General features: G+C 41.8%; 1 protein-coding gene across 3 annotated transcripts; it reads right to left on the bottom strand.

Moving 5' to 3' along the window:
- Positions 1-167: 167 nt before the first annotated feature.
- DAPP1 (dual adaptor of phosphotyrosine and 3-phosphoinositides 1) lies at positions 168-24,956 on the bottom strand. 3 transcript variants are annotated; one of them, XM_075149614.1, is made up of 9 exons: positions 24,801-24,955; positions 15,643-15,765; positions 11,712-11,845; positions 7,304-7,434; positions 5,173-5,220; positions 4,872-4,934; positions 2,953-3,038; positions 2,278-2,365; positions 168-1,811 (listed from the first exon to the last, which is right to left on the bottom strand). In XM_075149614.1, the coding sequence occupies exons 1-9, from the start codon at positions 24,860-24,862 to the stop codon at positions 1,761-1,763; spliced, it is 786 nt and encodes a 261-aa protein (XP_075005715.1). In that variant the 5' UTR covers positions 24,863-24,955; the 3' UTR covers positions 168-1,760. The 3 variants fall into 3 exon arrangements, with proteins under 3 accessions (XP_075005715.1, XP_075005716.1, XP_075005717.1); XM_075149615.1 differs by lacking the exon at positions 5,173-5,220; XM_075149616.1 differs by lacking the exons at positions 4,872-4,934; positions 5,173-5,220 and having other exon boundaries at positions 24,801-24,956.
- Between the last annotated feature and the right edge of the window lie 2,558 nt (positions 24,957-27,514).

Below are 27,514 nucleotides of genomic sequence, written 5' to 3'. Positions count from 1 at the left end.
GTGCTATCGGAGAATATTGGCGCTCTTGTCCCCTTACGCTGCCACTATCTCACACAAACTCATCAAAGCTTTTTAACTAAATGGGAGATGCCAGTTTGTTAAACCACTTCTTTAAGGGAGAAAGGAGGGCAAAGCTTTAACAATACAGTACAGGAATACAGAAGACCTTTGGTACTTTTATAATGACATTTTATTCAGAAAACAGTCTGTATAAAAATATTTACAAATATTTTGAATTTCTAAGTTGAAATAAAATGCTATTCCTATGTCCAAATCTGGATTTTCTTTTTTTTTCTTCCAGTATGTTTTCCCCCTCCTCCTCTTCAGCCTTCTCACAGTAAAGGCATCTACTGAACACTGACTTGCTGTGTGAGCAATACTGAGCCCCGTGCCACAGCATTTGCATAGTGGGAGAGGTTTGCATACAACGTTGCAGCAGAAACTTGACCGTTATGCGGGGAGACGGGGGCTCCCTGCTTTCTGCACCCCTCCGGGAGGAGCAGGATTGCTCAGGGGGTCTGGCAGCTGGGTCAGCCATGAACTCGGGCCAAGCTGGTCTTGGGACCCTCCAGTGTGCCAAGCGTTGCTTCCAAAATGTAACATTTAATCTGACTACAGCACCAAAGTACTGGGCTTCCATTTCTCAACTCTCTAGCGAGCCACAATGCTGTTACACACGTACGAGTCTTCCAAAATATAGATGGAAATTTACATTGGGTTATGTAGACGATGTATTCTGTTAAATTCATGTTTTTAGTGTACATGGGGCTTTTCTGTTACTGGTCTTGTTTAATATAAAGCAAGCAGTGCTTAATTCTAGAACATAGTTCTGGACAAAACCTCATTTTGAGTTCTCCGCATGAGGAAAAAGTACAGAATCCAGCCCGTTTTCAAGGGGGAGTGTAAGGGGCCCAACTCGTAATGCTACTAACAACGCTGGTAGCTGCCAGAGGCAAAGGCTTCTGCAGAGCCTGTCACCCATCCTTAGAGTCCCGTGGCAGCTCTGTCATACGTGTGCTGGGAACCAGCTGCCAGTTTCTCATAATCCTGGTTTGTAAACAACAGTGCTCACATGACGCTGCTCACCGTTACCTATAGATGTTGTTTGAAACAAACCTTCACTTGTAGCCATCACTGCAGTATAAATCTAAACCATACAAAACCATATTTGACCAGAACTAAGTGTTACTCATCCATCACCTTGAAAAGGGCCTTGAAATATTCTCGGGCTTGTAATATAGATACTATTTATAAGCATGTAATTACCTCTGTCATTTTTCTTTTGGTTTAGAGCCTAAACAGTTAATGCAAAAGAAATATTTAACGTTTCCAGAAAGGACTGGTTTTAAATAACAGGCTCAAGGTTACAGAATATGCTGCTAATGGTTAGTTGTGATGGAGCTTGCAATAAATTATCGAGAGTGCTCTGAATAATCACAAAAGTTTTAAACAGTGACTACTTCTGTGATTAGTTAACAGGTGTTTGAATTAAGTGTGCACTACAGACATACACCATGCATATCAAACCAACACTCTGATTTTGCAACCGTCTCCACACGTGACCCAGCAGCCCGAGAGCACTCAGCTGTACGAATCCTTTGTAGGCAGAGCTGGATGCAAGCGTCTGTGTGCGGGTATACGTGCACACGCACGCCCACTGTGAGTAATGGAGACATGTGAAACCGTCCTCTTGTAAGCAATGCCTTCCCCCTGGCAGAGAGGCAATTCCTGCCAATGGAGCAGAAGTATTGGAGGAGCAGCTAGGAACTGAGGGTGGCGTTACGCTGCTCCAGTTGCTTCCGTATTTGTGACTAGAACAGAAAGATGATCCATTACTGTTTGTCTGCATCCATGTCGATGTGGGTGAGTATGACCAACCCAAATACTGATATTTTTAAGGAAGTAACGCTTTCATGCCTTTACATTGTCTTCTCATTGCTTCCTTCATGACCCAACACATCCAGTCTGTGCTGATGCTCTATATTGTTTACGGTTTATACAATGACATCCTTAAAGACGGAAGTAATTTCGTCTTCCTAATGAGTATGTGTTAAAAGTGCATCCCAAAAATGCTAAAGTGGGTTTGCAGGCATATACGTTATGCAAAAACTACATATTGCATTCTAGTTGGCCTGGAAGCCAGAACAAGTACTCCCTTCTCGCAGATACCGAGAACTGCAGCACTTGGGTGCTACAATACGGGGAGGTTTATGACGGCAGTACCAAGGGTACTGCTGCCTGAGGCGTACTGCCATGTAACACTGCACATCACCTTACCAGTTTCCATCGCAATATTTTAATCCACTCGTCGGCTTCTATTCCAGTTTTCGCGCACAGGTAATATGTCCTTAGTGGGAACACTAAACTGTAAGTAAACAATTAAAACTATTTCTTAAATTGCTAGAACAACTGGTAGTCCTTCCTAAAACTGAACCCAGCTGGCCTGCACCAACAGTTGTTTAGACAGAGCAGGGCAGGGAGGCCGTGCTCCTGTTCAGTCACCAGGAGGGAGGTTAGCCAAGAACGGTTTACAGTCGTTTGCAGCTTGGAGAGACACTGCCCTTGGCCCATAAGGACAAAAGACCCACATCTGGGCACAGAAGCGGTTACTGTGTGACCCGTAGCAATGTCTGAACTAGGAACTAGACCGTATCTAAGTTCCATGGGTCTAGGTGATGATTACACGTGCTTACAGAGTTAGGAAAAGAAATTCCCACTACACATAGGCCTACACCCTTCCTCCTCGCCAAGGAAAAAACCTTTTGCCAGCAGTAATTTGCCAACACCATGCAGGACTGACAGAGGTTGCTTGACAGAAAGAGACTCGTGAGTTAGAGGAAGAGCAGGGTTGCAACTGGCAAGGGAGCTTTCAAAAGCACCCAGTGGTTATATTTCAAACTTCCCCGGCTATTTTGACCTTCCCAGCAAGGTGGAGAAAGTACAGCAACTTACCAGAAACAATTGACTCTTTCCTGGGAATAGTCAAATTGCACAGCTGAGCATTCAGTTAAGTCAAGTGCCCGAATCGGTTCCGTGGCCTTGAAAATAAAATGGTTTTAAAATGGGAATACATGAAAACAGAAGATAAGCTCAGTTCATCTTCAGTGCATCTAAACCTTTACAGGCACATGAAGTTTTTCCAGGCATAGGTACAATAGCTGTAACACCATAAACCCAAATTAGCAAACGTAACATCAGTGCTAACATGGTATGAATTGAGCTAAATATAAAAAACCAGGACAATCAGTTCAGATCTAGACAAACAACAGAGGAGATCTCTACTGCAGGGAAGTTTGAGCTAGATGCAGACTGCTGGGGTTTGGTTGATGTATTACAATTTAACTGACACAGCAGCAAATCTGGTATCACTTCCAGCTAAGGTTTACAGAGATAAGGGGATGGTCAGAGGTCTTACCAGGCCTAGCCAGCTGTTGGAGATTTAATTAATTCATAACTGCTTTAGAAGGGTGAAGGTGGGTAGGGAGAAATGCGGAAGCAAAGCTAAAGTAGTGCTTGCAGCAGAAGTGGTAAGTCTGGCTGTGTAAGCAGTGTGTGTATCTGAGTTTCTTGGGACAGGCCCAGGAGTGCTCAGGTGCAGGAATGTAGACTGTGTATAACTGCAACTCATCTCCCTTAAGAGTTTCACTCTTTCTAGGTGTGAGAGTTCTTCTTTGATTTGTTTCAGCCTCACACTGTTGAGCTGCTCAGAAGAGGCAGCTGAAGTAGAAGAAGAGCTTGCTCTCTGCCCAAAGGCCCTTAGCTGTTCCCATGGTCCTTCATGAAGTGTATGGAGGTGCCTGTTGCTTTCTCACCTTTCCTTATGTTTTCCTCCGGCTCAGTGGCTGTTAGTTATACACTACGCTAGAAGAAAGCCACTTGTGCTGAGGTGTGCTAGTGAATGCCATCTCAGGGCCAGCAGCAAGTTGCTCACCTATAGGTATCTGCAACCCCACAGCAACAATGGGAGTGCCAGGAGACACCGGAGCTGCTGCCTGGGAAGAGGCCATATTCCTGACAAAGACACTTTCTCGCCTGGTAAGTCACAAATGCTACTCAAATGTTTGGAGTGCTGCCCTTTGAAACGTTATCCTGGAAACTTAATGCAAGTTGGCTTGAACTGAAATGAAAACTGATGGAAGGCCCCATAAATACATAACTGTTTATAAATGGTAATGTTTGGCGAGAGAGGGCAGTTGTGTCTGCTGTTCTGTTAAAATCTGCTAGATGCCTGAAATAGGGCTTGGCAAGAGGTAAAGAGTTTGGTTGTGTTTATGAAGGAACCCGAACTGGAGGTATTGTAAGGGTGGAGAACTTCTTATTTCTTATTTTTACTCAGTTTAAGATAGAAATGTAACACAACTGTAAGGACACACTTTTTCCCAGATGCAGCAGCTTAATCTATGTCAGAGTGCTAGGAAGGAAGACATTTTTAAATGAATGGTTTTCTATGTATGCTGTGCAACCACTTGAAATAAAAGGATGAAATCAAGGAATGCAAAATATACTACTAGTATTTGCAGAAATATTATAATAGCACCACTGTCTGTTAGGTTGTATGTCAAAGCTACCGATAAAAGCTGTGTTGTGCTGGTAGCTTAAAATCCACTGAACAAAGCAACCAAAAAATGCACTGTAAACAACAACTCTTATCCAGTAGGTAAGACTGACAGAGCTGTAAGCTGTAAAACTTACTTTCTCTTGTTGAAGTCATCAGCAAAACTCTGACTTTATTTGAAAGGTCTGACCCCTCTGACAGTACGGGAAGCTTTAGCTTGGGAAGCTGTGATACAGATGCAAGAAGCCAGAGATGGAAGGAGGCTGCAGCTGCCTCTATAGAGGTTTAAAAGGTAGAACTGGTGTTTGCTACTTACTGTCTGGTCTTTGAAATACTTAAGTTCATTCCTATGCAGTGTAAACCACCTTGTCTTCCAATTCTGAAAGATCAAGAACGGATGGTAATTGTCTTGTGAGAATTTAGGGTAATGTTTCTTAGGAAAGAAAAACCTTTAAAGCTGCTGACTTGCTCTGATTTACAGTCGTGCTTTGTTGCTGCTCAAACACAAATTGTTCCTCTCTGCAGGGGAAAGCAGGTGGAGCTATTTCAGCTTTGCATTGTCTCTAGCTTCCGTGGGTGATTGCAGAGTGGAAGCAAGGAGTAAGAGTTTTCCTTACCTTGACTATTTTGCCTTGTTTTATCAAATATCCTTCTTTTGTACCAAGCTGTGAAGTAACAAGGAAAGGGATCGGGGTTAGAGACTGAGGCTCTGCTTCTATTTCCCACATCCCCCTCTTTGCCTACATCCGGAAGATGGAAGAGCAGCCTGTTCTTGGGGAAACTTCCCATGGGCACTTGCCTGTGCTCCCCTCACACAGCTGGATCCACCACTAGGGTAAACATGGATGGGCGCCGGCTCTAAAGGCAACCTCTGAGACCGTGCCTCCCTCAGCAGGCTTCTGGCCTGCATCTTCTCAACCAAACACAACAAAATAGTTGCAGTTACGGTTTATTTAGTAAAGTGAGATGGTTGCCTCAGTACCTGTTGTAACCAGGAGCACCTGGGGTTTAGCTGACAGCGGAATTATCCACAGAAATCGCTCTTGAAATGCAAGCAGGGGAGAAAGTGCTGTTTTACTTAGGCAGTCTCTTCTCTCAAACAGCCACATGCTTGAGAGGAAAAAGCTCTTACATTCAATGTGCTTATTGAAAATTTGTTTTTTGAACTGTTTCTCTGCCACCATGACTGACACTGGGACCTTATGACTTCTCAGATACTATAACTCTGTGTAGGGACCTAGTTGTGAGACTGCGGACCTCTGAAAACCAAATTCTTGCCAAGTTAGTTACTACTTGCTCTTGAAAAATACTGCCTTTTTATTGGTTGTATGTGGGAGTGAAGTTTCTTTGGAGGTTAAAGTGGAACTCAGCCATGAAGGGTTGGTTGTGAGACACATCAGAAGTGGTTCTTTTATCAACTTCATTAACCCATATTAATGTAACTCTTCCTCTTTTTCTCAAAAAATATAGTATGTAATTAAAATACTTTCCTCTCTGTTCTGAGCAATACTGTTCTGGAGAAACCACCTGTCTCACTTAGATAGGAGTTACTAGGGATTTAAAGTCTCTAATTACTGTCCAAGTGAGCCACAGATGTCAGAGCAGGTGGCTCAAATGGATATGAAGATGTTCTCTTGTTTCTCACACCAGTAAGGCGTAGCTTTTAACATGACACAGCCTTTTACTGTGCTCAAAATTACTAGGGCAGAAAGGGTGGAGGCTCTTCTGTCATATCGCTCTATTTTGGGTTTAAGTCTGTGTCAGAATACAGCAAGCTGTCTTCCTGCTTTAAGACAACGTGATTCTAAAATAATAAAATCCAAGTGTGAAAATGCAAAAAACCCCTTTTGAGTAATGTACCTATCAGGATACAGATACCCTTATTAACCTGGTTGTACCGCGCTTCAGTTTGGGGTTTCCTTTTTCAAATGTGTCCCTGCCTGTCTTGCATGTCTTTGAATACTTTTTTCAAAAGGTCACTTTTTAACTGACCTAGAAAGTCAGAGATGCTCTTTCCTTCCTCCCAGTTAGGAAGGAGGCTGTATATTGCTAACTGGGCAAAATAATTCTAACAAACAAAGACGACTGCAAAAATAATGAGTTTGTCTGTCAGGACTACTATCTGTTTCCTGTCATCTAATCCTCATATTCACTCAATGAGACAAAATGTGGTAAATCCTGTAGCTGTTACTTGGTTTTGCTATTTAGTGTATTCCTCTCCTCACCTGTGGGGGGAGAGAGAGGGAGACTTCCCACTGGCTGTAAAGGATGTTTGGCAAAACAAGGGCTGACTATGCAACCTGACATATGTATTGTGGCATACAGCCTGATGAATGTTGTCGGAAAGATGTGAGAAGTGTTGTGTTTGTTTTGTGTGGTGTGTGGGGTTTTTGTTTTGTTTTGTTTTTTAATTCCTGGTAATGTTACTGCTAAGATGGCATTCTAAAAGGAAGGTAACAGGAGAATGAAAACCTTTCATATATTCTTTGTTTGGATGGTCAGACTCACCTAGGTCAGCTGCAGACAATGTTTTCCCAGTGACAGCATCGAAGGTCTCAGTGACAACAATTGTAAAAGGCTTTATTTGTCATAGAACTGTACTTAGCAAGTCTGTGTTTGTCGGCAAAGACTTCCTGTATTTACGAACCCATAAAGGGATGAATTGCTGGTGTTATTCCATACCTCACTCCAGCAATCATACTAAACTCGGGCCGGAAGAAGCACCCCTCCCACCAGAACACAACTTACTGAGGGAGCATTTGGAACAAGATCGCTTTCTGTCCTTCCCGTCTGCATCGCCGTGTGAACTCGGACAGACTCATAAATGGAAGGTTCTTCCACTTTCCGTGGGTAGGGATGCTTCAATACAATTAAGGTTCCTGGAAAGAAAAAGAGCGGGAATGTGTCATTTGGCTAGACTGTCTTAGAAAATAACTGGCAGTAGCTGCCTGTTTGTGGAATGGTTAACTTTACCTTTTCCTAAAATTAAAAAGGCATAAGAGCTAATAACCTCCCCAAGATCTCTGTGACACTCTCTGTAAGGAGTTTTCCTTGGAAGGGGGCAGGACTCAGGCCACATCCATGTGAGAAAACAATCAGATGCTGTAAATGATTCTCCCATACTGATAAAACTAGACAAATATTTCTAACATGCATCATCTGAATAGTTTAGACTCTGTGAAAGGTATTTTCTACAAAAATCCATCCATGCAAACTACAGAGGGGCACTTGCTGCTGGATTCACTTGCCCAGTCTCACTTCCTTGGCTCTGTTGTGTGGCTGAGTCCTCAATACCTTGGGCACCTGGACCTTGCCTAAATCCATTCTCTCATCCCTGTATAGAGGGAGTCAATTTGTTCTCACATCTCTGAAAACAAGAGTGAAAACCCTCTTCACTTCTTCTAAGCAGTAGGTAATTAAAGCCCTTCTGCAATGCCTGGTAAGTGGCAAAAAATCAAGACAGCAACAGAACAGGACCGTCGGACAACCCTCAAAGGCAGGTGTCTCCTGTCCTGCTTGAACCTTCTTTCCAGTCAGGGAGTAATAAGGTAATACAGAACAAATTGAAACACAGATTTCATAGTTACAGCTGAAATGCTGACCTACACGTGACCTAGACTTTCACTGCATTCATGAAGATGTGACTACAGACGTTATCACGCCTGTTTACGTGCAACTGTGAAAACTGTAAATATATGGTATCTTTTTAAAACCTTTAAACTTAACTAGTGCTTGCAGGGAGTGACTTGACACATTAAATTCCCTTCCTGCACAGGAGGCTGGCTGGGCGGGTAGGCAGGATGCTAGACTAGATATGAGGTCGTAACAGTCATCCTGGCTTTGCCAATGACCCACTGCTTGCTGTGTAAATCACTTAATCTGTCAGAACTTCAGATACAGACTTCCTAACAGTAAGCCTACATTACCATCACCTTTAACCGTTTTACCATAGCTCTTTCCAGTTAGTAACATTTTGATTATAGCCATTCTTTGTTCTCCAAATAAGGTCATGATTATTGCACATTCTCTGCAAAAAGCTGCATTCTCAATAGTGAATCTATTACACTATTCACAATAGTGAAGAACCTCCTTAAAATAGCAACTGCTACACCATCTAATCTCATTCTTCAAAAATAATGTCACAGCATACCAAATGATGCTCCATTTGCATTTTATGCTGATATTGTCAGCTCTTAAAGACGAGGGATGCTAGAATTGGCAAGAACTTGGACTTGAAACCTACAGGTGATTGAGTAATTTAAAAGTGAAATAAAGTTTAAAATATATTTTGTAATGGGAAGGGCTACAAAGGGAAGTGGAAAAATTGTATTTGAAGTAACCAACTGAAATCTGTTCGCAGGCACAGGAGGTGTATGCAAATGTGATAAATTCAACTTGCAGTAGGTGAAAAGTCAAAATCAGTTTAATTCTTTCTGGCCTTTCAGAAAAATAATGCTTTATCATTTAAAAGGAAATTGAGAACACGCCCATCACCAGTCTACAGAAACTACTCTTAAGCAGTTGCATAGAATCAGAGTACCATCGTCTGTACACCGTGGATAAAGAGCCCTGTTGCAGAACTGGGACGACTAGTTTAACATTTTATACAGTATTTGTCTTCTAGTAAGTTCTCAGCGTTTTTTCTCCACAAAAGATACTTGTACAGAATCATCTGGTAACTGTACAAAAGAACTAGTAAAAGCTGCACTGTAGCAAGATTCTTCTTGCATGTTTGTGCGTGATATCTATTTCTAAGGAAGAATGAAAATTAGTCCCATTGTTGGAAATGTTAGTTTCAAGTGAATTTGGCTTTTTTGTTTGGGTAATGACCTAAAGTTTTTATATGTTTTCAGAATAATTTAGGTAAAAATTGATAAACAAAGCAAACAGGTAAGAATAACGTTGACCTTGACACTTTGAATAAAGATAAAAATATAGAAATATGATAGTATATTGCTTTAACCTTGTTACTGAATAGGTTCAGCTTGCCTGTTCAGTAAACCATCTCACAGAACACAGTAGCCCCAATTTCCTTTTAATTATCTGTAGTTCCGAAGGAAGTGTACATATCACACTGCAGAAAAATAAATGTAAGTCCATGTAGCAATTTGGAGTGGCAAATGAAGCTGTAGTAAGACAAGGTTTGTTGGGCTTGAAGCACAAACCTGCAGCTGTCCCAGTACAAGAGAACTGCTGTGCTCCATGGACCAGTTTGCAGGGGTGCAGGCCCGTGCGTTCAGGTACTGATCAAAGAGCCTCTTCAGACACAAAACTAGCTCCAGTGAAACAAACTTAAATGGAAGACAGTGGAAACCATTACATATTCTCTCGTGGGTCTTTGTCTTATAAAATCCTGTCCATAAGCAAGGAGGAGATGAAAAATGCTATCTTGCTTTACTCTTTCATTCCTGATCTCACAGTGTTTCTACAGAAAGTTGTTTCTAAGTATAACAAGGCATAAGAAAAATTGGTCCAACTACTTTCTACTAATGCCTGAGCTAAAGGTCGCTTGCTGCTTTTCACTGAAGGGAAGTGCGGCCTAAGAAATCAGACTCTGTTTCTGGCTTTTCTACCAACCTGCCGTGTGACCCTGTGTTGGGCCGGTCATTCTGCCACGCTGACACTTGGCTTAGAGTGGGCTCTGATGAGCCCCTACCCCCTTTTTGGTACTAATCGGTTACCACCCTGGAGACCTTTGACGCCTGTATCTGAAGGAACATTGCCTGAGTGCTAACTCTCTCTTCCTCTCTACTGCTAATCATGGTAAGGTAAGGTAGAAGGTTTCTTGATGTGATGTTCAAATGGCTTTTCTTATTCTGTAGCACATCCAACTTGAAGAGGTTTCACAGAGCCAGCAGAATCTGATTAGGGAGCTTTAAGGCGACAAGTGAGCCCATCATTCAGCAGTGTTGATCCTGTCCACAGAGATCACATAACACCAATGCCTTGATTACTAATGTCTGTAACACATGCAGTGAAGGAATGGGGAAATATAAGTTTTGTATGTCATCTGAAATCTTTACAGCGTTAGGCCTGTGGGTGCATGTCTGATTTTACAGGAAAATAGCTTACTGGCACAAAAGATACATGTAGGAACTCTGTGTTCGAACCACTCTTAAAAGCAATTTAAAAAGAGAATGCTTTGAAAGATACAAGTGCCATATTGAGTGTACCACTGCATTTTTTGGGGGGAAAAAAAATTAGCAAAGCAACCCTTGAATTTAATGCTTGAGTTAAAAAAGCACCAGTGCATATTTAGTGTGTGACATATTACAGTTATTGCATATGCCAACTATCATTTAACTGGTCTCTTGCATATATAATTTGTACTAGTCTGAGTTATTTGCATACATTTTCTACACAGGATACTGAAGTTTCTGGCATTAACTTGTACTGACACATCTTCAACTCTTACATTTGAAGCTAAATCTAAAACTGGCATTATCATGATAATATGCATCTGTTTCTCCAGGGATTCTGGTCTGGTGGTGTTCAACTCACTTGTAGGAATCAAGTTTAATCTTTTGACTCTTAATTCAGGCAGCACGTTGGCTGCTAGAGAAGCCTGTGCTTTTCTCCCTCTTTTTCTTAAAAACAAGACAAATCACTGTGATGGCAGGTGGCATCAGCAGGCTGATCCACTGTAGACAGAAAGGGAGAGGTAATACAGGCCACGTTCCCTACAGGAAAGAGGAACATATCACTGCAGATTTTTTCCTTGGATGACGAACAGTGGAGCTAAACAATTTCAAGTCCCTTTTCCATTTATTCTTATTGGGGGATTTCAACTTCATAGATGAACATTTATTTCCTCACTAAACATCTTGCTTTAGTTTCGCCCTTTTTGAGAAGGTTCTGTTCCTTCCAGTACACGCATATTTTGAAATGCTTCCTTCTCTCTCTGAGAAATCAAAAGGAGCTCACGTCCCTGGTTAGCAAAAACCCAGTAAGCTTACACATAGTTTGTCTTCAGAGTACTTGAAAGAGTTTTTGAAGAGGAACATCTTAGATACCTGAGGTTAATACAAACGTGAATTTATGAAGAGGAACACTACACTAGTAGATCTATTTGATAACACATTGGAAGCTCCTTTTACTTAGATCTGTGTGAAGCATGACTACAAACGTGTTCATGCAAACACATGGCTCTCTTTACCTGTTTCACTTCCAATTAAAGGCTGATTTGCAAAATGCATGACTAACTCCTTCAAGCTGGAAAATTCATTAAATCCAAATTTGAATGAAGTTCCTGTATGTTCAACATGGAAGTGTTTCACAGAATCTTTTCCCCTAAAATAAAAAAAGGAAAATTTGTCAAGGCATAAATGCCAAAGGCATTTGGCACATACAACCCTTAAATAGCAGCTTCCACTACAGGAAATCTGGCCCAGACCACAGGCTGACAATCACTGTCCTAGCAGTAATTCTACTGCCATTACTGTCCCCCACGAATACTCAACACATTTATTAAGAAAAATCTAATTGCTGCTTTACAGGTATGAGATGATGAAAGCCTAGAAAGGCCAAGTAAGTTAAATTAACTCTTGCGGCAATCAGTAAGACAACTCACAAACGAGGTTTCCAGCCTGCTGTCTAAGCAGGACGATATCCCTTCACTTACCGGGCTTCAGTCTTGATGGTGTACCTGTATTACTTGGTATATGTCTTACTTTTCAGGTAACATCCAATCTCATCAAAAATGTCTGTTTCTCTTTCAAAAACAGGCTGTCTCTTTTTTGCACCTAAACAGGATTTAATAACCTAACTTTAGATACTTAAGGCTTTAGAATTTGTCTGCTTTGTCTCTGTACTCAGACGAATGGTTCCTCTATGATGGGCACTGTCAAACACGAACCAGGGTCCTTTGTCTGTCAGGGAAGTAACAGCATTTGTTTATGAAAGCTGATGGTATTTAGAGAAGTGTGCAAGGCCTCACTTCCTGGACGGGCAATTATTTTGACTTCAGAAGACAGTGAAGCACTTACTGCAAGTATCTCTCCTGTGACAAAGTTACTTCTGCTAATGTTACTAGCATCCAAAACAGTCCGGAGAAAATTTTGTCTCAGGAAAAATGTATGTACCAAATATACTGAAAATACGGTGAAGAAAGGGATTTATAGTGCCTTTTCCATTGTTTATTGCCAATTCCACAGGAGATTATAATGTCAAACAGGTATTTAAACAAATATTTATCTTTGAACAGTACTTGTGATATTGTAGAACATGCCTTTATTGACCTCCTGCATGTTTTGCGCTACTGTCAGCTGAGACACAATGCGTGCAAGCCGAGTGCAGATGCCCTACAACAGTAAATAGCTGCTGTGACTCCGCTGCAATGACAGGGTTTTCATCTTTTCATTAAATTTCACAGGAAATACAATGTTGCAATGAGAGCAACTCCTACTCTATTTCCTAGTTCCTTTTTAAAGTTGGCTAATGTAGCTGGGGGAGTGGATTTCAGGCAGTATGTGATCTCTCTTCTTACAGCTGTCAATAAAAACCTCAAGGGATGTCTAAGCATTGTTTGCTTTTAAAACAAACTATAATAATGACTGAAGTTCCTTGTGAGGCAGAGGCAGAAAGTAAAGTAAAAGCTATAGAAGACATTTTAGGTGAGAAAGAAAATGACAGCCAAAATTGCTGAAGTTATCCTTTCTACAAAAATGTATCAGAACAAAATTGAATTACTTGTTCTAAAATTAAGTTTTAATATTAGTCAAAAAGTGGAAAGGAAAACTTAAACGAATAGTAGAAAATTATTAAAACATTTTAAAATCAAAATCAGTATTTCAAGGGAGCTGTGCCACCAAAAAACAAATGTAACAGAATAAAAGATCAAAGTCCAGACTGGGATATTCAGTTCATATGGTAATGCAGTAACTAACTCTCGTTCCTACATGGAGAGCAGAACAAGAGATTGGAATTGGCCTGAAGTAGACTTTTCTAGGTCTTCTAAGGCTAGAATATGTTACAAGCAGCAAATTTATTTTCATTAATTAACACTTCAGCTTTTGTTTCCTATTAAAAGAACAACTATTTAAATTTTATTTTATTACAGTAAGTTGTCTCTTGAGTGCCATTTAAAACTAGCTTCAAGATATATATTTTTTTTTAATTGTCTGAGGTAGATTACATTTTAAAGTAAAAAAATATTAATCAGCAATGACAACTCATTTAAAATTACTTTTTTTTAAGGAAAGCTATTACTTATAAATGCTACTATTCTTTTTCCCAAGACTTGCACTCAATTCAGTCATTGCTACTCCGAATACTCATTTTGTAACATCAATTCAGATCTGTCGGGCAGCCCCCCCCAAGCTCCTAATATAAATGGCTGTCTATAGTGGTAATAATTTCAGCAGTTTATGTACAGGCCCACTTGCTCCTGGGTCTTCTGTCAGAGGTGAGTGAAGCAATTAGTATTTGCCTTTTCTATACCTCTGGGGAACAAGGTATGTGCAAATTGCGCTTTCCTCAGTTTCCAAGTGACTACACTTCCAAATTTTAACGCTCCTGGTAACTGAATACACAGAAAGTCACAACTTCAAGGGCATATGCTGTGTTCCTATCTACTAGGGCTGTGAATAACTAGCATCATTACACCGATCAAAGTGACTTTAGCTTAAAAAGTTACTGCAATTCAGCTGAGCTGTGGTCACTAATTGTTCAGAGGCTCAGTCTGAGGCAGAAATGAGCTTGAATGCACTAGCTTAAAATTTCACTGTAGAGGCTTAATGTATCATACAGTTGCCAAAGGCTAAGAACATATTTAGAGTTGGTTACCTCCACTCAGCTGACATGCAGAGACTACCTTGCATATGTCTTTCATGTTGCCTCTCTAAAATATTGTGGCTTCTCTCCTTCTTGGGAGATTCTTTAAATGTGATTCAGTAGTGAAGTACCCAGGCCAGGCTACCTGTGTTCTTGTCCTGGTTTTGGCTGGGATAGAGTTAATTTTCTTCCTAGTAACTGGTATAGTGCTGTGTTTTGGATTTAGTATGAGAATAATGTTGATAACACACTGGTGTTTTAGTTGTTGCTAAGTAGTGCTTACACTAGTCAAGGTCTTTTCAGCTTCTCGTGCTCTACCAACTGAAAAGGCTGGAGATAACAAGAAGCTGGGAGGGGGCACAGCCAGGACAGCTGGCCCGAACTGGCCAACGGGATATTCCATAGCATATGACATCATGCTCAGTATATAAACTAGGGGAAAGCTGGCTGGGGGTGCTGCTGCTCAGGGACAGGCAGGACATTGGTCGGTTGGTGGTGAGCAATTGTTTTTCATTTGCATCACTTGCCTTTCTTGGGTTTTATTTCCCTCTCTTTTTATTATTTTCTTTTTCATTACATTTCTTTATTATTATGATGATTTTATTTCAATTATTAAGCTGTTCTTATCTCCATGCATAAGTGTTCTAGCTTTTACTCTTTCGATTCTCTCCTCCATCCTACTGTTAGGGGGGAGTGAGCGAGCAGCTGTGTGGTGCTTAGCTGCTGGCTGCGGCTAAACCACGACAGCGCTGTATTGGCTGTGTCCTGAACTGATGTAAATTGCCGTAATTAACTTCAAGGGCCTGACATCTGTCCCTTGCAAAATATTGTTCAAATCAAGTAAAACCATCCAGTCAAACACTGGATCGTCCCTCAGAGATGATGGTTCCTATACAGTGATCCAGAAACCCGTGAAGTTAGCACCTATTAACTGGTATATTTACTACTATCCTCATCATAGAACTTTTCTACTCCCATCAGCTGTTTCTTAAACTCTTGTAACAGACTTTTATCATACAGACTGAAAATCTAGAGCCAATCCATGGAATGGTGTTTTTTGCCACTAAGATTAATTCATAGTTTGGAAAAATGAGACCAATTTTTAAATCCAATCCAATTTTTTTTTTACTTCTAACAAAATGTCATTCAGCGGGATTACACCATTAGGAATATATATTAAAATAGTTCGAGCCTTAGGAAAAAATCTGCAGGTCATCTCAATGCATGAGACATGCAAACAAACATGGGAGTAAGTGAAGATTTTAAAACTGCTAGCTGTGTGGCATTAGATAAATTCCCTTCTGTCCATACTCTACCTTACAGAGAGGGAGTACAAATCTTCCCTTTCATTACTCTTCCTCAAGAGATAGCTTCCATCCTGCCCGTTGGAAAGCAGCAGCGCTTCTGCTGCGTGTCGGGTAAGGTTATCATGATACCACCTGGGAAGACACAAGGGGTTAAAGCATCATTTGCTCAGCTGTTAACTGACAGCTTCTGTTGTGTTATGGAGCCGAGTTAGAGAAAGAGGAAGGACTGCAACTAACACTGCTACAATTTTGAGTTACCATCCTTCTCACGGGCACAACAAGTTACACAGAACTGTGCCCCTTTCAGCAGCTGCTTTTCAATGCGCTCAGAAAACTATTTTTTGTTAACTACAAAGTTGTGTACAAACAGCTGACAGTTTGCTGAATCTAAAAAACCCTGCAAATTCTACTTGCATGAGCAACAAATTACCCAGGTCTATGCTGATAAGGTGAAAGCAATTTTGGGGGGTATGCAGGATCCTTTGTCTATTTTCAGAATCCGTACTTCCTGACATATCTACACACTTTGGTACACTTCCTCTTTTGGGGCAAACAGGCAACACTTAACTCCTCCCACATTCTGTGTTTTCCACAACTCAGTTCATCTGCACTGCTAAGATCTGCAATTAAACACATTTGCCTAAGCTTAAAATTTTCATTTGAAGCATAACGTTTTTGGAAGAAAGAACAGAGGAAGGGACCAAAATTAACTGACAGAATTTGAAGTGAAAATTTAAGAAATCTCGCCATTGTTGCCGCTCAGCCATACGTGGTTTGAGCAGTGCAGGAAAACATCTAAACGTCTGCTTCATTTAACTTCAGTTAAAACTAACTTCATTAATCTTTTTATATGAAAAATTCCACAAGGAATCCACAGAAAAAAATCCTGCAAAAAAGATCATGAAATGTTGTTTACAGCTTCATTTCCATCCAGAATGATTCACAATAGAAACACCTGATTTCCTTCAACAGAAAAGGATCTCATTAGAAATGATCCTGAGACTAAACACAAAAAAGAGCCACAGCTATAAAAGGCTGGAGTGCCAATCCTGTAAGACACACTGTGTGCAGATATTAACGATAAGTTATATACACACACCAGAACCTCTGGTGCAGAAGGAGGAGGGGATACTGTACCCAGGGCACAGCTCTGCAGGGAGCAAGCTTCTCCCCTTGTCTGTATGCGGAGTGGTGCTGAGTCCTTTAAACCGTGTGTGCCTGTAGTATTGGGGTCAAAGTCTATTACTGTTTTGGACAGAGAAATACAGTTTGACTGAAAGCAGAAGTGTGATCACAGCACTTTCCGGCATTTGTATCATGGCAGTCTTCAAACTGAAACGAGTTGTAATTGCATACTCTTTCCCCTTATCTGTTCTTTTCAAGTTGCCACTAGACTTGGCATCTCACACAAAGTTTTAACTCTGAATTTAGACGGCTGCCTATTTGAAAGGCCAGCTGACTGATAAATTGCTTTATGAGAGACTCCAGACTGTTAACCCTGTGGAAGACAAGATCCATGTGAAATTCAATACAGACAGGGTATTGCTGCTATGGCTCTAGAACGTGCTCCGTGAGCTATCTACACAGTAGAATAAAATAATGAATATTTAAAGATCAAAGTGTCATCCTTTGAAACACCTGTTAGCCAAAATCCTCTTTGGGATTAACTACCCAAGTAAGTAACAGTCAAAGGTCAGGTCTGTCCTGATGCGATGAGGATCATATCAGCATGCACACTTGGCTGGACCTACAGCTGAGAAGACAACGTTGTGTTTTGGGTAGAATTTCATAACACTATTTCTCTCACTTCTGTGCAAAAGAAACATACATTGAGAAAATCTGTAAATGGTCATTTTCATAAAGGAGGCATATTCAGTTTGAGGTTGCTCATAAGTGCGCTTACCTTATTTCCAAAAAGCCTTTTATTAAGATTTTAAAATAGAAGTCACATAAGTTTAAAAAATGTTGTGTTTAAATCTACTTTCTCTTTACAAATAAAAGGCCAGTGACAAATGAAATTTTACCACTATGCAAACAAAAAAAAACAAAAAAAAACCCCAAAACAAACAAACCCCAACAAACCCACAACCAAAAATAAACAACAAAAACTCACCCACTTAACTGGGAAAATACTGTTGTTTTAAAGTGCAGTTTTAAATCTTTGCTGACAAGGTTGCACCAGTCTTCTTGCCTAAACGTGCTGTCTCAGACAAAAATCCCTCAAATGTTACCATGTTCCTCTTGCTCAGCTTAAAAAGTAGAAGTGGATGTGAGACAGTAATACAGATCTTAGTGCCAAAGCGACTGTGGTATACATAGCTTTTTTTTTTTCTCCTCCTGACTGCCACAGATGGTTCAAACAGTAACAACTGTCAGGTTACTTGGATATTCCACCATGAAAATGGTCACTCAAAATTTGTTCCAATTGCATGAACACAGGTAAAATTTAAAAATGCTGTGGAAAAATTAGCATTTGCACACAGTCCACCAGGAAGGTAAACAAATACACACCTATGCAAATAGTCTGCTCTCCCAGTCAAGCCTGCCTGATGACACAAATGCAAGTAAACAGGACTAAAAAGAAACCCAAACAGCCCTGTGGTTGGACACTACTAGATACACTTCAGTTGAATTTAAGTATTTGTCGGAGTGGGAATCCTTCTATTTATCTTGTTTAGAAAAAAATCTTTTAGGCAGTTCTTTGAGATTTGCGGGTAAATCAAGATGGGAGACATGGCTCATTCAGCAAGACACTGTAAAGCGCAGTCACCTTTAGCTTAAGTTTTGGTTGTCTTCTGAGTGATACCTGAGGAAGGAAACTATTGATAGAAAACATAATACTGTATCTACCTTCTTGCCTTCTTAAAACAAAAAATAAAGGAAATCAAAAGGCTTTACAAACACCCATCTGTTTGAAGCCCCTAGCAAGTCCTTCAAAAAGGAATTGTCTTAACTCTTTCATTTTGAACGATATCTTGCATATTGGGCTGTTTCTGAAGGTCCTTCCAAAAGTCATTTTTATTTGATCCAACTTATAGAGTCTAGTGATCTCAGTTTCAGAGTTTATAATTGCTGTTATTTATCCATTCTTGTTACTTTAACTTTGTCCTAAATTACATTAAATCTCTTTATCCCATACGTGCAAGCATGTTTGTGCTGTCAGTGCGTGTTGTTGAAGGACCACGCTATTCTTCCTGCTCTTTGGAGTGGAAGAGTCTGCTGGGCCCATGAAAGCACGTTTTAAGATGGGCATGCAGCCCTAGTGAGATTACCTTTGTTTCTCTTTGGAAGATAAAGCATTTTCAGAAATCAGCCTATTCTTTAGATCAGATTGCATCCGTGGCAGCATAGGAAGGGCTTTACTAACATTGCTGTTAAGAGAAGGAGGAGAAAGAAATGAGACACACGGTGCCCCAGCAAACCAAAACTCATCAGAGCATACAGCCTTGCCCTAAGGATCTGCCCACCCAGTCACCAGTGGGGCTCCCCCATGGGGTAAGCTGGTGGCTGCCACAGTGCAAGCCATGTCTACGCCAGCCAGCCATACTCCTGCAGCTATGCTCATCATCACAACTCCAGAATAGGACATACTCGCGTTAAAATCTCTTCTTTCCTTAAGATCTCTGTGTAGTTAATGCAGTGGCTAGACCTCCCTACACAGTGGTGATGATCAGGCGTATGTTACAGCAATGTTCGGGGTGGGAAACTCCCTCTTCAGGTAAGAACATCATCCGCAAAATGTTCATTTGTTCTTTTCTTTAACAACCCAAGATGTTTCAAAGAAAAATGTTAATGAAACTTCGTTTTTATGTCCCCTGCAGATCAGACAGCCCTTAGGTTTGGCATCTGTCATTTCTGATAATGCTGTTGGCAAAGAAACCATATGGATATTTTGCAAAACATTTCCGCCTGTGTAGACAGGAGCTGGAATAAACCTGTAGCTGGCATCAGGTGGATTAACTTTTTAACAATCCCAGAATACACAAGGAACACAAACATTCATCCATGGTTAACCCAAGGATGAATGTGGAGTGACTTGGATAATTCTCTTCTCAGCCATTTCCATGTGCAAACTGTGTAACACCCAGCCGAAACACTTGCTTTTCTTCCTCATAAAAATGAAAGATAGCTTAGCACCAGAAGAGAGCACAGCTAGAAGTTCTGACTGCCATTTGGTTTTAGTCTCTGGAGTGATAACTCTGAAGTATGCCTAGCTATCAGATAAATGCAATAGGCAGAGGTCATGCTTATTTTTTGTGTCCTTATCAGATTATGTTCTCAGATAGTTATAGCCTGGAAGAGTTAGAAACTGTGTGCATGTTTGGCTTGCTTTCGTAAAGAGTCAGGCAATTCAAAGTTCCTTCTCTGTAGCAGGAAGGAGATTCTCAGTATGCAGCTGGGTGATCTCTCTGCTCCCTTCCCAGAAGCTCCCTCCCCTATTGCTGAAGGTACAATACTGCTTGTGCTCCTCGGTGGGTGACTGTCCCCATGGAAAGCACCTTGGCCAAGGTGCAGGAGCTGCAGGAGCCAAGCAGAAACACAGCAAATCTAGTTCATCTCTCGTCCACCTCTGAAAGGGAATGGAGATGCACACTGAGGGGAGACAGTCCAGATGTGCTCTCAGTAGGACTTCATTAGTACTTTTCAGAGCAGATATTTACCTGGGGTGGTGGGTTGTTTTTTTTTGTGGTGGTAGGTGTTGGCAGGTTTTGCACTTTTTGCACTAGATCTTATAAAAAAAAATCTTCTACCACAACGAGTTGAATTTTCTTACACTTTGAAACGATATACTAGCCTCAAAGACGTATTCCCAGTCTTTGGTTAAAGGAGTAAGTACACTGTACTGCTCGATGGAGTTAGCGGGAAAGCACTGACTTACCTCCTCTGGCTGGACGCAATGCTCTTCGCGTGCCTGTACTCTAAAAATGCTCTACAGAATAGCCTCACTAGTTTTCTATTCTCCACGTGCTGGATTTCAGCAACTTCCAGATCATATCTGTCAAGTTTTTTTTTTTAACTTTTTCCCTAATATCAAACCCTAGAAGCATTACCTATCATTTGAAAGTCGCAAAGGGCTCTGTGTACCTCACGTCAGTAATAGTGAAGTTTTGGCATTGACAGAACTCTAGAGAACCTACAAAAGGGCAAGAATGCTAAGTCAGAAGTTATAGGTGGCATACACCAAAGTTGGTATTTATTAGACATCCTTTCAATGTGCCACACTGAAACACTTAATCACACACCTATGTAAAGTACTTTGCTGGAATACAAGGGTGCCATTTCATAGGAAAAATAATTTAAAAATAGAAATATGAGGAAGTAACATCAGTGTATCCAGCCTTAAAGTTCATGTCTTCTAACTGTAGGCTTTCACTAGTTCAGGTTCTGCTTTTCACTTCCATTTTCTCTCCCCCTTCTCTCAACTGCCTTTGTTCTGATTTTCACCCATTTCTTTTGCCCACTTTCTAGCTGTTGTAATTTTGCCCTTGTTTACATTAGAAATATAGATGAAGGAAAAAAAAATTCTTATGACCATTTGCCCTGTCCCAGTCATACAAGTTCCTCAATTCCCCAATTTTATCATCTGATCTAGGCCTGTGGCCTAATTTCTCTCCTGTTACTAAAACTAAGCATGAAGTGTATTGTTCAGTCGTACAAATACCATCTGTCATGGTATTGTCAAACCTGGAGCTGAAGGAACATAAAAGCTGTGCTGCAAGGGATGACAAAGAACACTTAGACTGCAAAAGGAAAAATGCTACAAAAACTTGTTTCCTCTTGGCCTGTTCCTTTCACCTCCAAAAGACAAACAGTGTCACCCAAGCTATGCTGTTTTGGGATGGAAGCTGTGTTACCAGACCAGCCTGTAACTGCTCAGATGACAAGATATTCCGCATTCTCATCTCTTGCACAAATAAACGTGAACTGCAATGTGGAATTCCCCAAACTCACATTCTACGTGATCAGCTACGGGAGTTTCACACCGCAGTGCGCAGGCTGTCCTTTTAGCAGTAACAGCCATAAATGCAATTGGAAAAAGGGTTGACTCCAGGAATAGCCAGAGACCTTCAAAGAAGACTCAACGATGTCAGTTTCCTTTTCCTTTAAGCCAAGCTGCTTAAGTCTCTTTTGACAAACTTCAGTGCTCCCTTTTAAATATTTTGGTAGATTTAGGGAAGAAGTTAATGAATGAGGTAACACGTTCTTAACAACGTGTTCTGATTTTGATCTTCCTTTTCATTAGGCATTAGTTCCACCTATAAACACCTTGACAATGAAGCTGACAGTAATCTGAATTATCACTTTGAACTCTTGTTTGACCACCCAAACTCTCCAAATAAATATAAGCCACCATCTTCCCTCAGACTGAATGAAACAGTTTTAAAAAAAAAAAAAGCCAAACCCGTCACTCCTGCTTTCTTTTGTTGTAATGTACAAGGTCAGAAAGTCCATCTTTACAAATACTGAGGCTCTGGGGAAAAAAAAAATCAAATCTGATAAACAGCTGTAGATATATCTAGATCTTTCAGTGACTATGATTGTCCCTGATGATAACTGGGATTGTTAAATCTTGTTTCTTGATCTTTTTTTTGTGACAGATGGGATATCTCTAGAGCAGGGTTTTGTATATATTGATTTTGTATATAAAGACAGGTTTTGTATATATTGATTTTTTTTTCCTCCCTCCCTCCTGCCTTGCTCTCACCAGCTCCAATATTCTCAGTGTAATTACAGGAGCATTAATCTAGAACAGTCCAGCAAATACCAGGTCCTCCAACCCTAGCAGAGAGTCAGATAGATTTTATGCTGTACACCCGTCTACATTGCTGTCAACTTTCCATTTTGATGACCAGCTGACCTGGTAAACTACCTCAGTACCCAACCTCTCTTAAAAGTAAAGAAAAAGTCCTTCCCATTTCACACTTCTTCAGACCTTCTCCAACTTCTTGCACAGTAAAGCAGAAGCTCTAAAATAATCTGCTTCAAATTCCACCCCCCAAAGATATGTGAATGTCAAAGTTGCTGCTCATTTGAATGACCCTTATCTCTGTTGATCTTTACTATTGCAATGACATATATTCCTCACAACTGGGTCTCAGTTGTGCTACAGACTACTTACTACGGGTGTAAGGGGAGCTCAGCACTGTGATAGCATCAGGGACTAAGTTTAGGATAAAAAACCCTTGTGGTGGCTGACAATTTAATGTTATGGTCTGGACAGTGACACACCTACTTCTTCCAGCTGAAAAAGTATTTACATTAAGAGATCTTTTAGACTATGCTACCAGAATGTTTGGTGTGTGAGGACTTCTTTTTCCTCTTTAGAAAAAAGCAAAAAAAAAAAAAAAAAGTGGGTTTGGTACTAGCCGAAAAAAAAGGGCTTTGTTTAATGATTTGAAGGGAATCTTTGCTTGGCATTGCTTTATTCACGTTTAGTGCATTTAACTCAACACACTGCCCTGAAGGAGATGCTTAGTATTTTGTGGTAGGGTGAAAAGTTCAGGTTTTCCATTGAAGTGGAAATAAAATAAAGAAGCTACAGCTTTAAAAATGCATATTCATAGCCTTCTCATTTGTAGTCTTTCCTTCTCACTGGTACCACATCAGGTACCCCATCAGGCTGCAGTCCTACAAGATCATCTATGAGGACAAACTCCTTGCCAACCAGCGAGGCTCTTTATAAGCACAGGTTACTGGCATAAATCAACTCAGGCCATATAAAAGCCTGGTAATTGGGAATCATGCTTCCCACAGCAGCTGCAACTTTTTTTTTTTCTCTGTAAATACTTTTTTGGGATAAGCGTAATGTTACAAATGTAAAGGAAAAGTATATAATGTTCACTCTGGGTACCACTGCAAAGTGACTTTACTTCATTTCATATTTGTTAGATGCTTCAGTAACAGGCATTGCATTAACAGGTTCTTCTAAATATGGGAAAGTATCAGCAATGTGGAGATAGTAATTCCAAGTCCCTTTGTTGCACTCCAATTTCTTCACTAAGTGAATTAATCACAAACGTAAACAATGAGTTGGTCCTTATCCATAAGTACTCAGGAAGCAAAAAACCTTTACTTCTTTCATCTATTCTTTTTGAATGCAGAAATGACACCAGAGCGTTTTTGCTTTGTCAGTATCTTCACCGGCCTTTCTCCTGCTTTGTCTCCCCTTTGCTTTGCTGCCACCAATCCTTCCCTCTCTGTCCTCCCTGTGCCCACCTGTGCTGCTCCTCCAGCGCGCGTTTCTTCTCGCCCATGGCAATGCTGCCAGTGAAAAAGTAACCCAAGCCTTCCTCCTGTAAAAAGCAAAACTAACTGGCAGACAAAATGGGCGAGTCACATCGGACAGGGAGCAAAGCCTGTTGCAACCTTCGGCCTTCCTTTTTGCTCCTCGGGTTTTGCTTTTGAGTAAGGGTGACGTTCTCATAACAACTGCGAACCCACACCCACTGCTCTCACTCCCGAAGCCCAAGGCACCCAGGGGAAGCCTGCTGCCTCCCAGGGCCCAACAGGGAGCGGCCAGCATGGCAGCTGGGATGGCAGCCCTCTGGGCCAGGGCCCAGGCCAAGCTACGAGATGGCCGAAATGATGGCGCAGGTCTGCAGCCAGGGAGGACAGGCAGCTCCGAGGATAAGCTCTGGGTTTGGTGCTCCCTTGACACGCAGGTAAGCGACGCGGCACAACCCAGGCTCTTCCCGACAGAGGTTTCAATGTCGCAGAGCTTCTCTGAGTGAAGCTGTAGCCCCTTGCCCCTAATTCCCCACTATATTTGAAACGCCTGCCTGCGCTATAGTTTTTCTAACCATTATTTATTTCTCCCACTCACTGCGGCAAGCCAGCATCCTCTGTACACGGGAGCCTGCCGGCCTCTCGAACCCACCACAGGGACGAGGCGGTGGGCTTCTCTGAGGGGCTGCACACCATGCACGGGGCCCTTCGGCGGGCTCGTTAAAACAAACCCCAGTTTATCTTATTCCTCACTTCATTACCAAATTCATCAGCGAGAACCAGCAGCTGCCACCCTGTCAGCCCCCGTCGGGTGGCCGGGCACCACCCGAGGGCCGCCATTTCGTGCGGGGACCCCCGCACCCCTCAGCCGCCCCCAGGGTTGGGCGGGGGCCGCCATTTCGCGCGGGGACCCCCGCGGCGCCGCCCCGACCGCCGCTTACCCGAGCGCCTCCAGCTCCTCGTCCAGCGGCGCGGCGGGACGCAGCTCCCGGCGCTGGGTCATCGTCCCGTCGCGGCTCTCCGCCCCGCCGGGGGATGACGGCTGCCCAGGGCCGCCTCCGCGGACCGCTGAGGAAGTTCGCGGACGGGGCGGCGGCGGGGCGACACCTCCCGGGGCGGGTGCCGCCGCGGAATGCCCCGTCGCGGGGAGGCCCGCCCAGACGGCCAGGAAGCGACCCCTCCCCGGGGTTTTTCGGGGCCCCTCCGGCCTTGTCAGCGGGGCCTGGCCCTTCAGCAGGAGCCCCCCGGGTAGGCAGCGGGGCCCGGTGTGTGCCATGTCTCTCCCATACTGGAAATACTTTATCTCATTCCCAGAATAATTCATGTTTCCAATTACTTTAATCTGTACATCCTACAAGTTCATATTCTGAAGTGTTTCATGTACATTCATTTTTCTCTTGCAATGGATGCCCCTCACCTCTTCTGTATCTGCCAAAGTGAGGAAATCTGTGGAGGTTTCTGGATTAAGGTGAAATCTGCATTTTTTCTGTAAGTGTCAGGTGTTAAATACTGTATCCACCCAACCCGGGAGTCCCGCGGCACCCTGACTGATTTCTACGGTGATGATCATCCCTCTCCGTGCAGGCTTTAAACAGATCATACTGTCTCTCACAAACAGTAACAGGAACATAATGTGAAAAATTGCTGAAAAGATACTACCAAATAGGGAACTTGTATCAGAGGGCTGAGTTCTGTGGATGGGAAATTTCTGACCGTTAGCTGGCACCTGTCCTTCCAAATGCTTAAACGATTTGCTGCATACTTCATGGGCAGTAATTATTATAGGTCTGGCAAATTCTTTACTAAACTTCTTTGACTAAAAGACAGGACTCCAATGTAAAAAAAAGAAATAAATGGCAGAATGCTATTTTCCAGTCACACACACTGAAGTTTTCACCAGGTATTCAATACTGAAAATAAGTTGTTTCCAGAAAAACTGTTGTTTAAAGAGGCCGGAACAGCTACTTATTTTCTCACAAGCAGTCATATGAACAGCAGGCTCAGTGCGGAGCTAAGAGTCATTTGGAACAGGCTCATTATAAGCCTGCTGCTCCTGCTGGTCTCAGGGAATCAGGTTTGGAAGAGCTTTTCTAGCCTCCCGAATGGGAAAAGCATCACAGAGTTTCCATATGTCAGATCAGACTGTCCTGCTGTTTGAGCTTCTAATTGTGCTTTCCCTGGCAGCAAGGTGCTCTGCTCCTGTACTTGACTGTTCATCTCGGCAGCCAAACATTCAGTTGTAGATACAGATTTCACAAATAAGTTGGGGGTTTTTTTCCTTATTAGAAATTTTTTTTTTTTTTTAATTAGGGAAAAAATTTTTTTTTTCATCCTTCTGAGTTTGCCCCTTCCTCTATCGTTTATTGAAAGCTTGTGATCTGATACTGTCTTTGGTAACCTGATCCTGAAATCCACAACCTTTGGTTAAATAGGTGCTTTTGACGCCTCCATCGTTTGCTTGTATTTGCTAGATTAGATTTATTTATTATTGTTCTCCTGTTCTGAAAGCTGCTTTGTCTGTTTTCAGCCATGCTGAACCCATTCCAGGTTATGTTGTTTGTCTGTGTTATTGAAAGAGGCAGAAAAGCGGTTATCAAAATTTCTGGGTTACAGAGGAAAAAGCAGAGAAAGAAAAACTAAGTAAATTCCAAACAATGAAGAGCCACAACTAAATTTTAGTGAATTCTAATTACATCACAAATTGTCTTAAAAGTTCAGCATTGCAGGCTCAGAGGGGGTTTCCAGCCCTTCTGTACCCCATCATGTTTCGTGCACCAGTGTGTTGTGGTGGGAGAGGGTTCCCATCTGGGAGCAGATGCTTCCTCTTACTCTGCACCTGAGAGTGCAACGTTTCCTCTTCATTCTCAAAAAAAAAAAAATAAAAGCAGAAATTGTACTCTCATGCAGCACGGATCAGCCTTGCCTTTAATGAAGTCCGCTTTAATTTGGGTTTTTAACATACGTTAGCTACAGGACAGAAAGACTACAGATTGCTAACTTGCATTTCCCAAAAGCCAACATACTTTAGTGTCAGGGTTCTGGTCCCTTTCCCAAGCGCGAGCACCCCTGTCGCAGGACTTGGCTTCCTGTCCGGTTTGAGCACTGAGCAGAGCAGACCTGTAGATAGCAGCAGTGCTCTAGCCCTTGCTGCTCAGCCCGGAGCACCGCTGAGCACCAAGCAACCCCAAAAGAAACAGCGGAATAAGGTGTCTTTTTGAAAATCAGTAGATGGTTTGGTTTTCTTCTCATCTCCTCACATCTGTCAGCCATCATAACCAAAGTGTGATTTAATTAAAAAAAGAAGTCTTGAAGTCTTGCTTGAATAACTGCATGAAAAAAAAAAACAAACAACCAAACACCAAACCCTACTGTTTTAACTTCTGGTCATGAATAAGCAGAAGGAAAACTATGGCCACCAAAATGGGGAGGGGAAGGCCAATAATGATCCATACATCTGTAATGATCCCTTGTCTTCTGTGTCACACTAGGTTATTCCAGAATGCCATAATTATCAGCAGACTTTAAACTCCACTAAATGCTTTACATCGCAGCCGCCAGGTCTCTCAGCCTAGCAGGTGCTTTCTTTTAGGACAGTGCATTTGGAGATGATGTGCCTGTGTTTGGGCAGAAATTGTGGGATTGCTAGGCGAGGTTA

This window comes from Calonectris borealis, chromosome 4 (genome assembly GCF_964195595.1).
Source record: "Calonectris borealis chromosome 4, bCalBor7.hap1.2, whole genome shotgun sequence".
Lineage (NCBI taxonomy): Eukaryota > Metazoa > Chordata > Aves > Procellariiformes > Procellariidae > Calonectris > Calonectris borealis.
Note: the sequence above shows the minus strand (reverse complement) of the source record. Positions and strands in the feature narration are given on the sequence as shown.

Bases quoted from the DNA above. Each gene is read 5' to 3' on its own strand.
- DAPP1 (XM_075149614.1), bottom strand. From the start codon at position 24,862: ATGACCCAGCGCCGGGAGCTGCGTCCCGCCGCGCCGCTGGACGAGGAG. The intron at 4,935-5,172 runs GTAAGGAAAACT...TTGATCTTTCAG, and splicing joins AACAAGGCAAAATAGTCAAG to AATTGGAAGACAAGGTGGTT. The intron at 3,039-4,871 runs GTAAGTAGCAAA...TTTATTTTCAAG, and splicing joins AGTATTTCAAAGACCAGACA to GCCACGGAACCGATTCGGGC.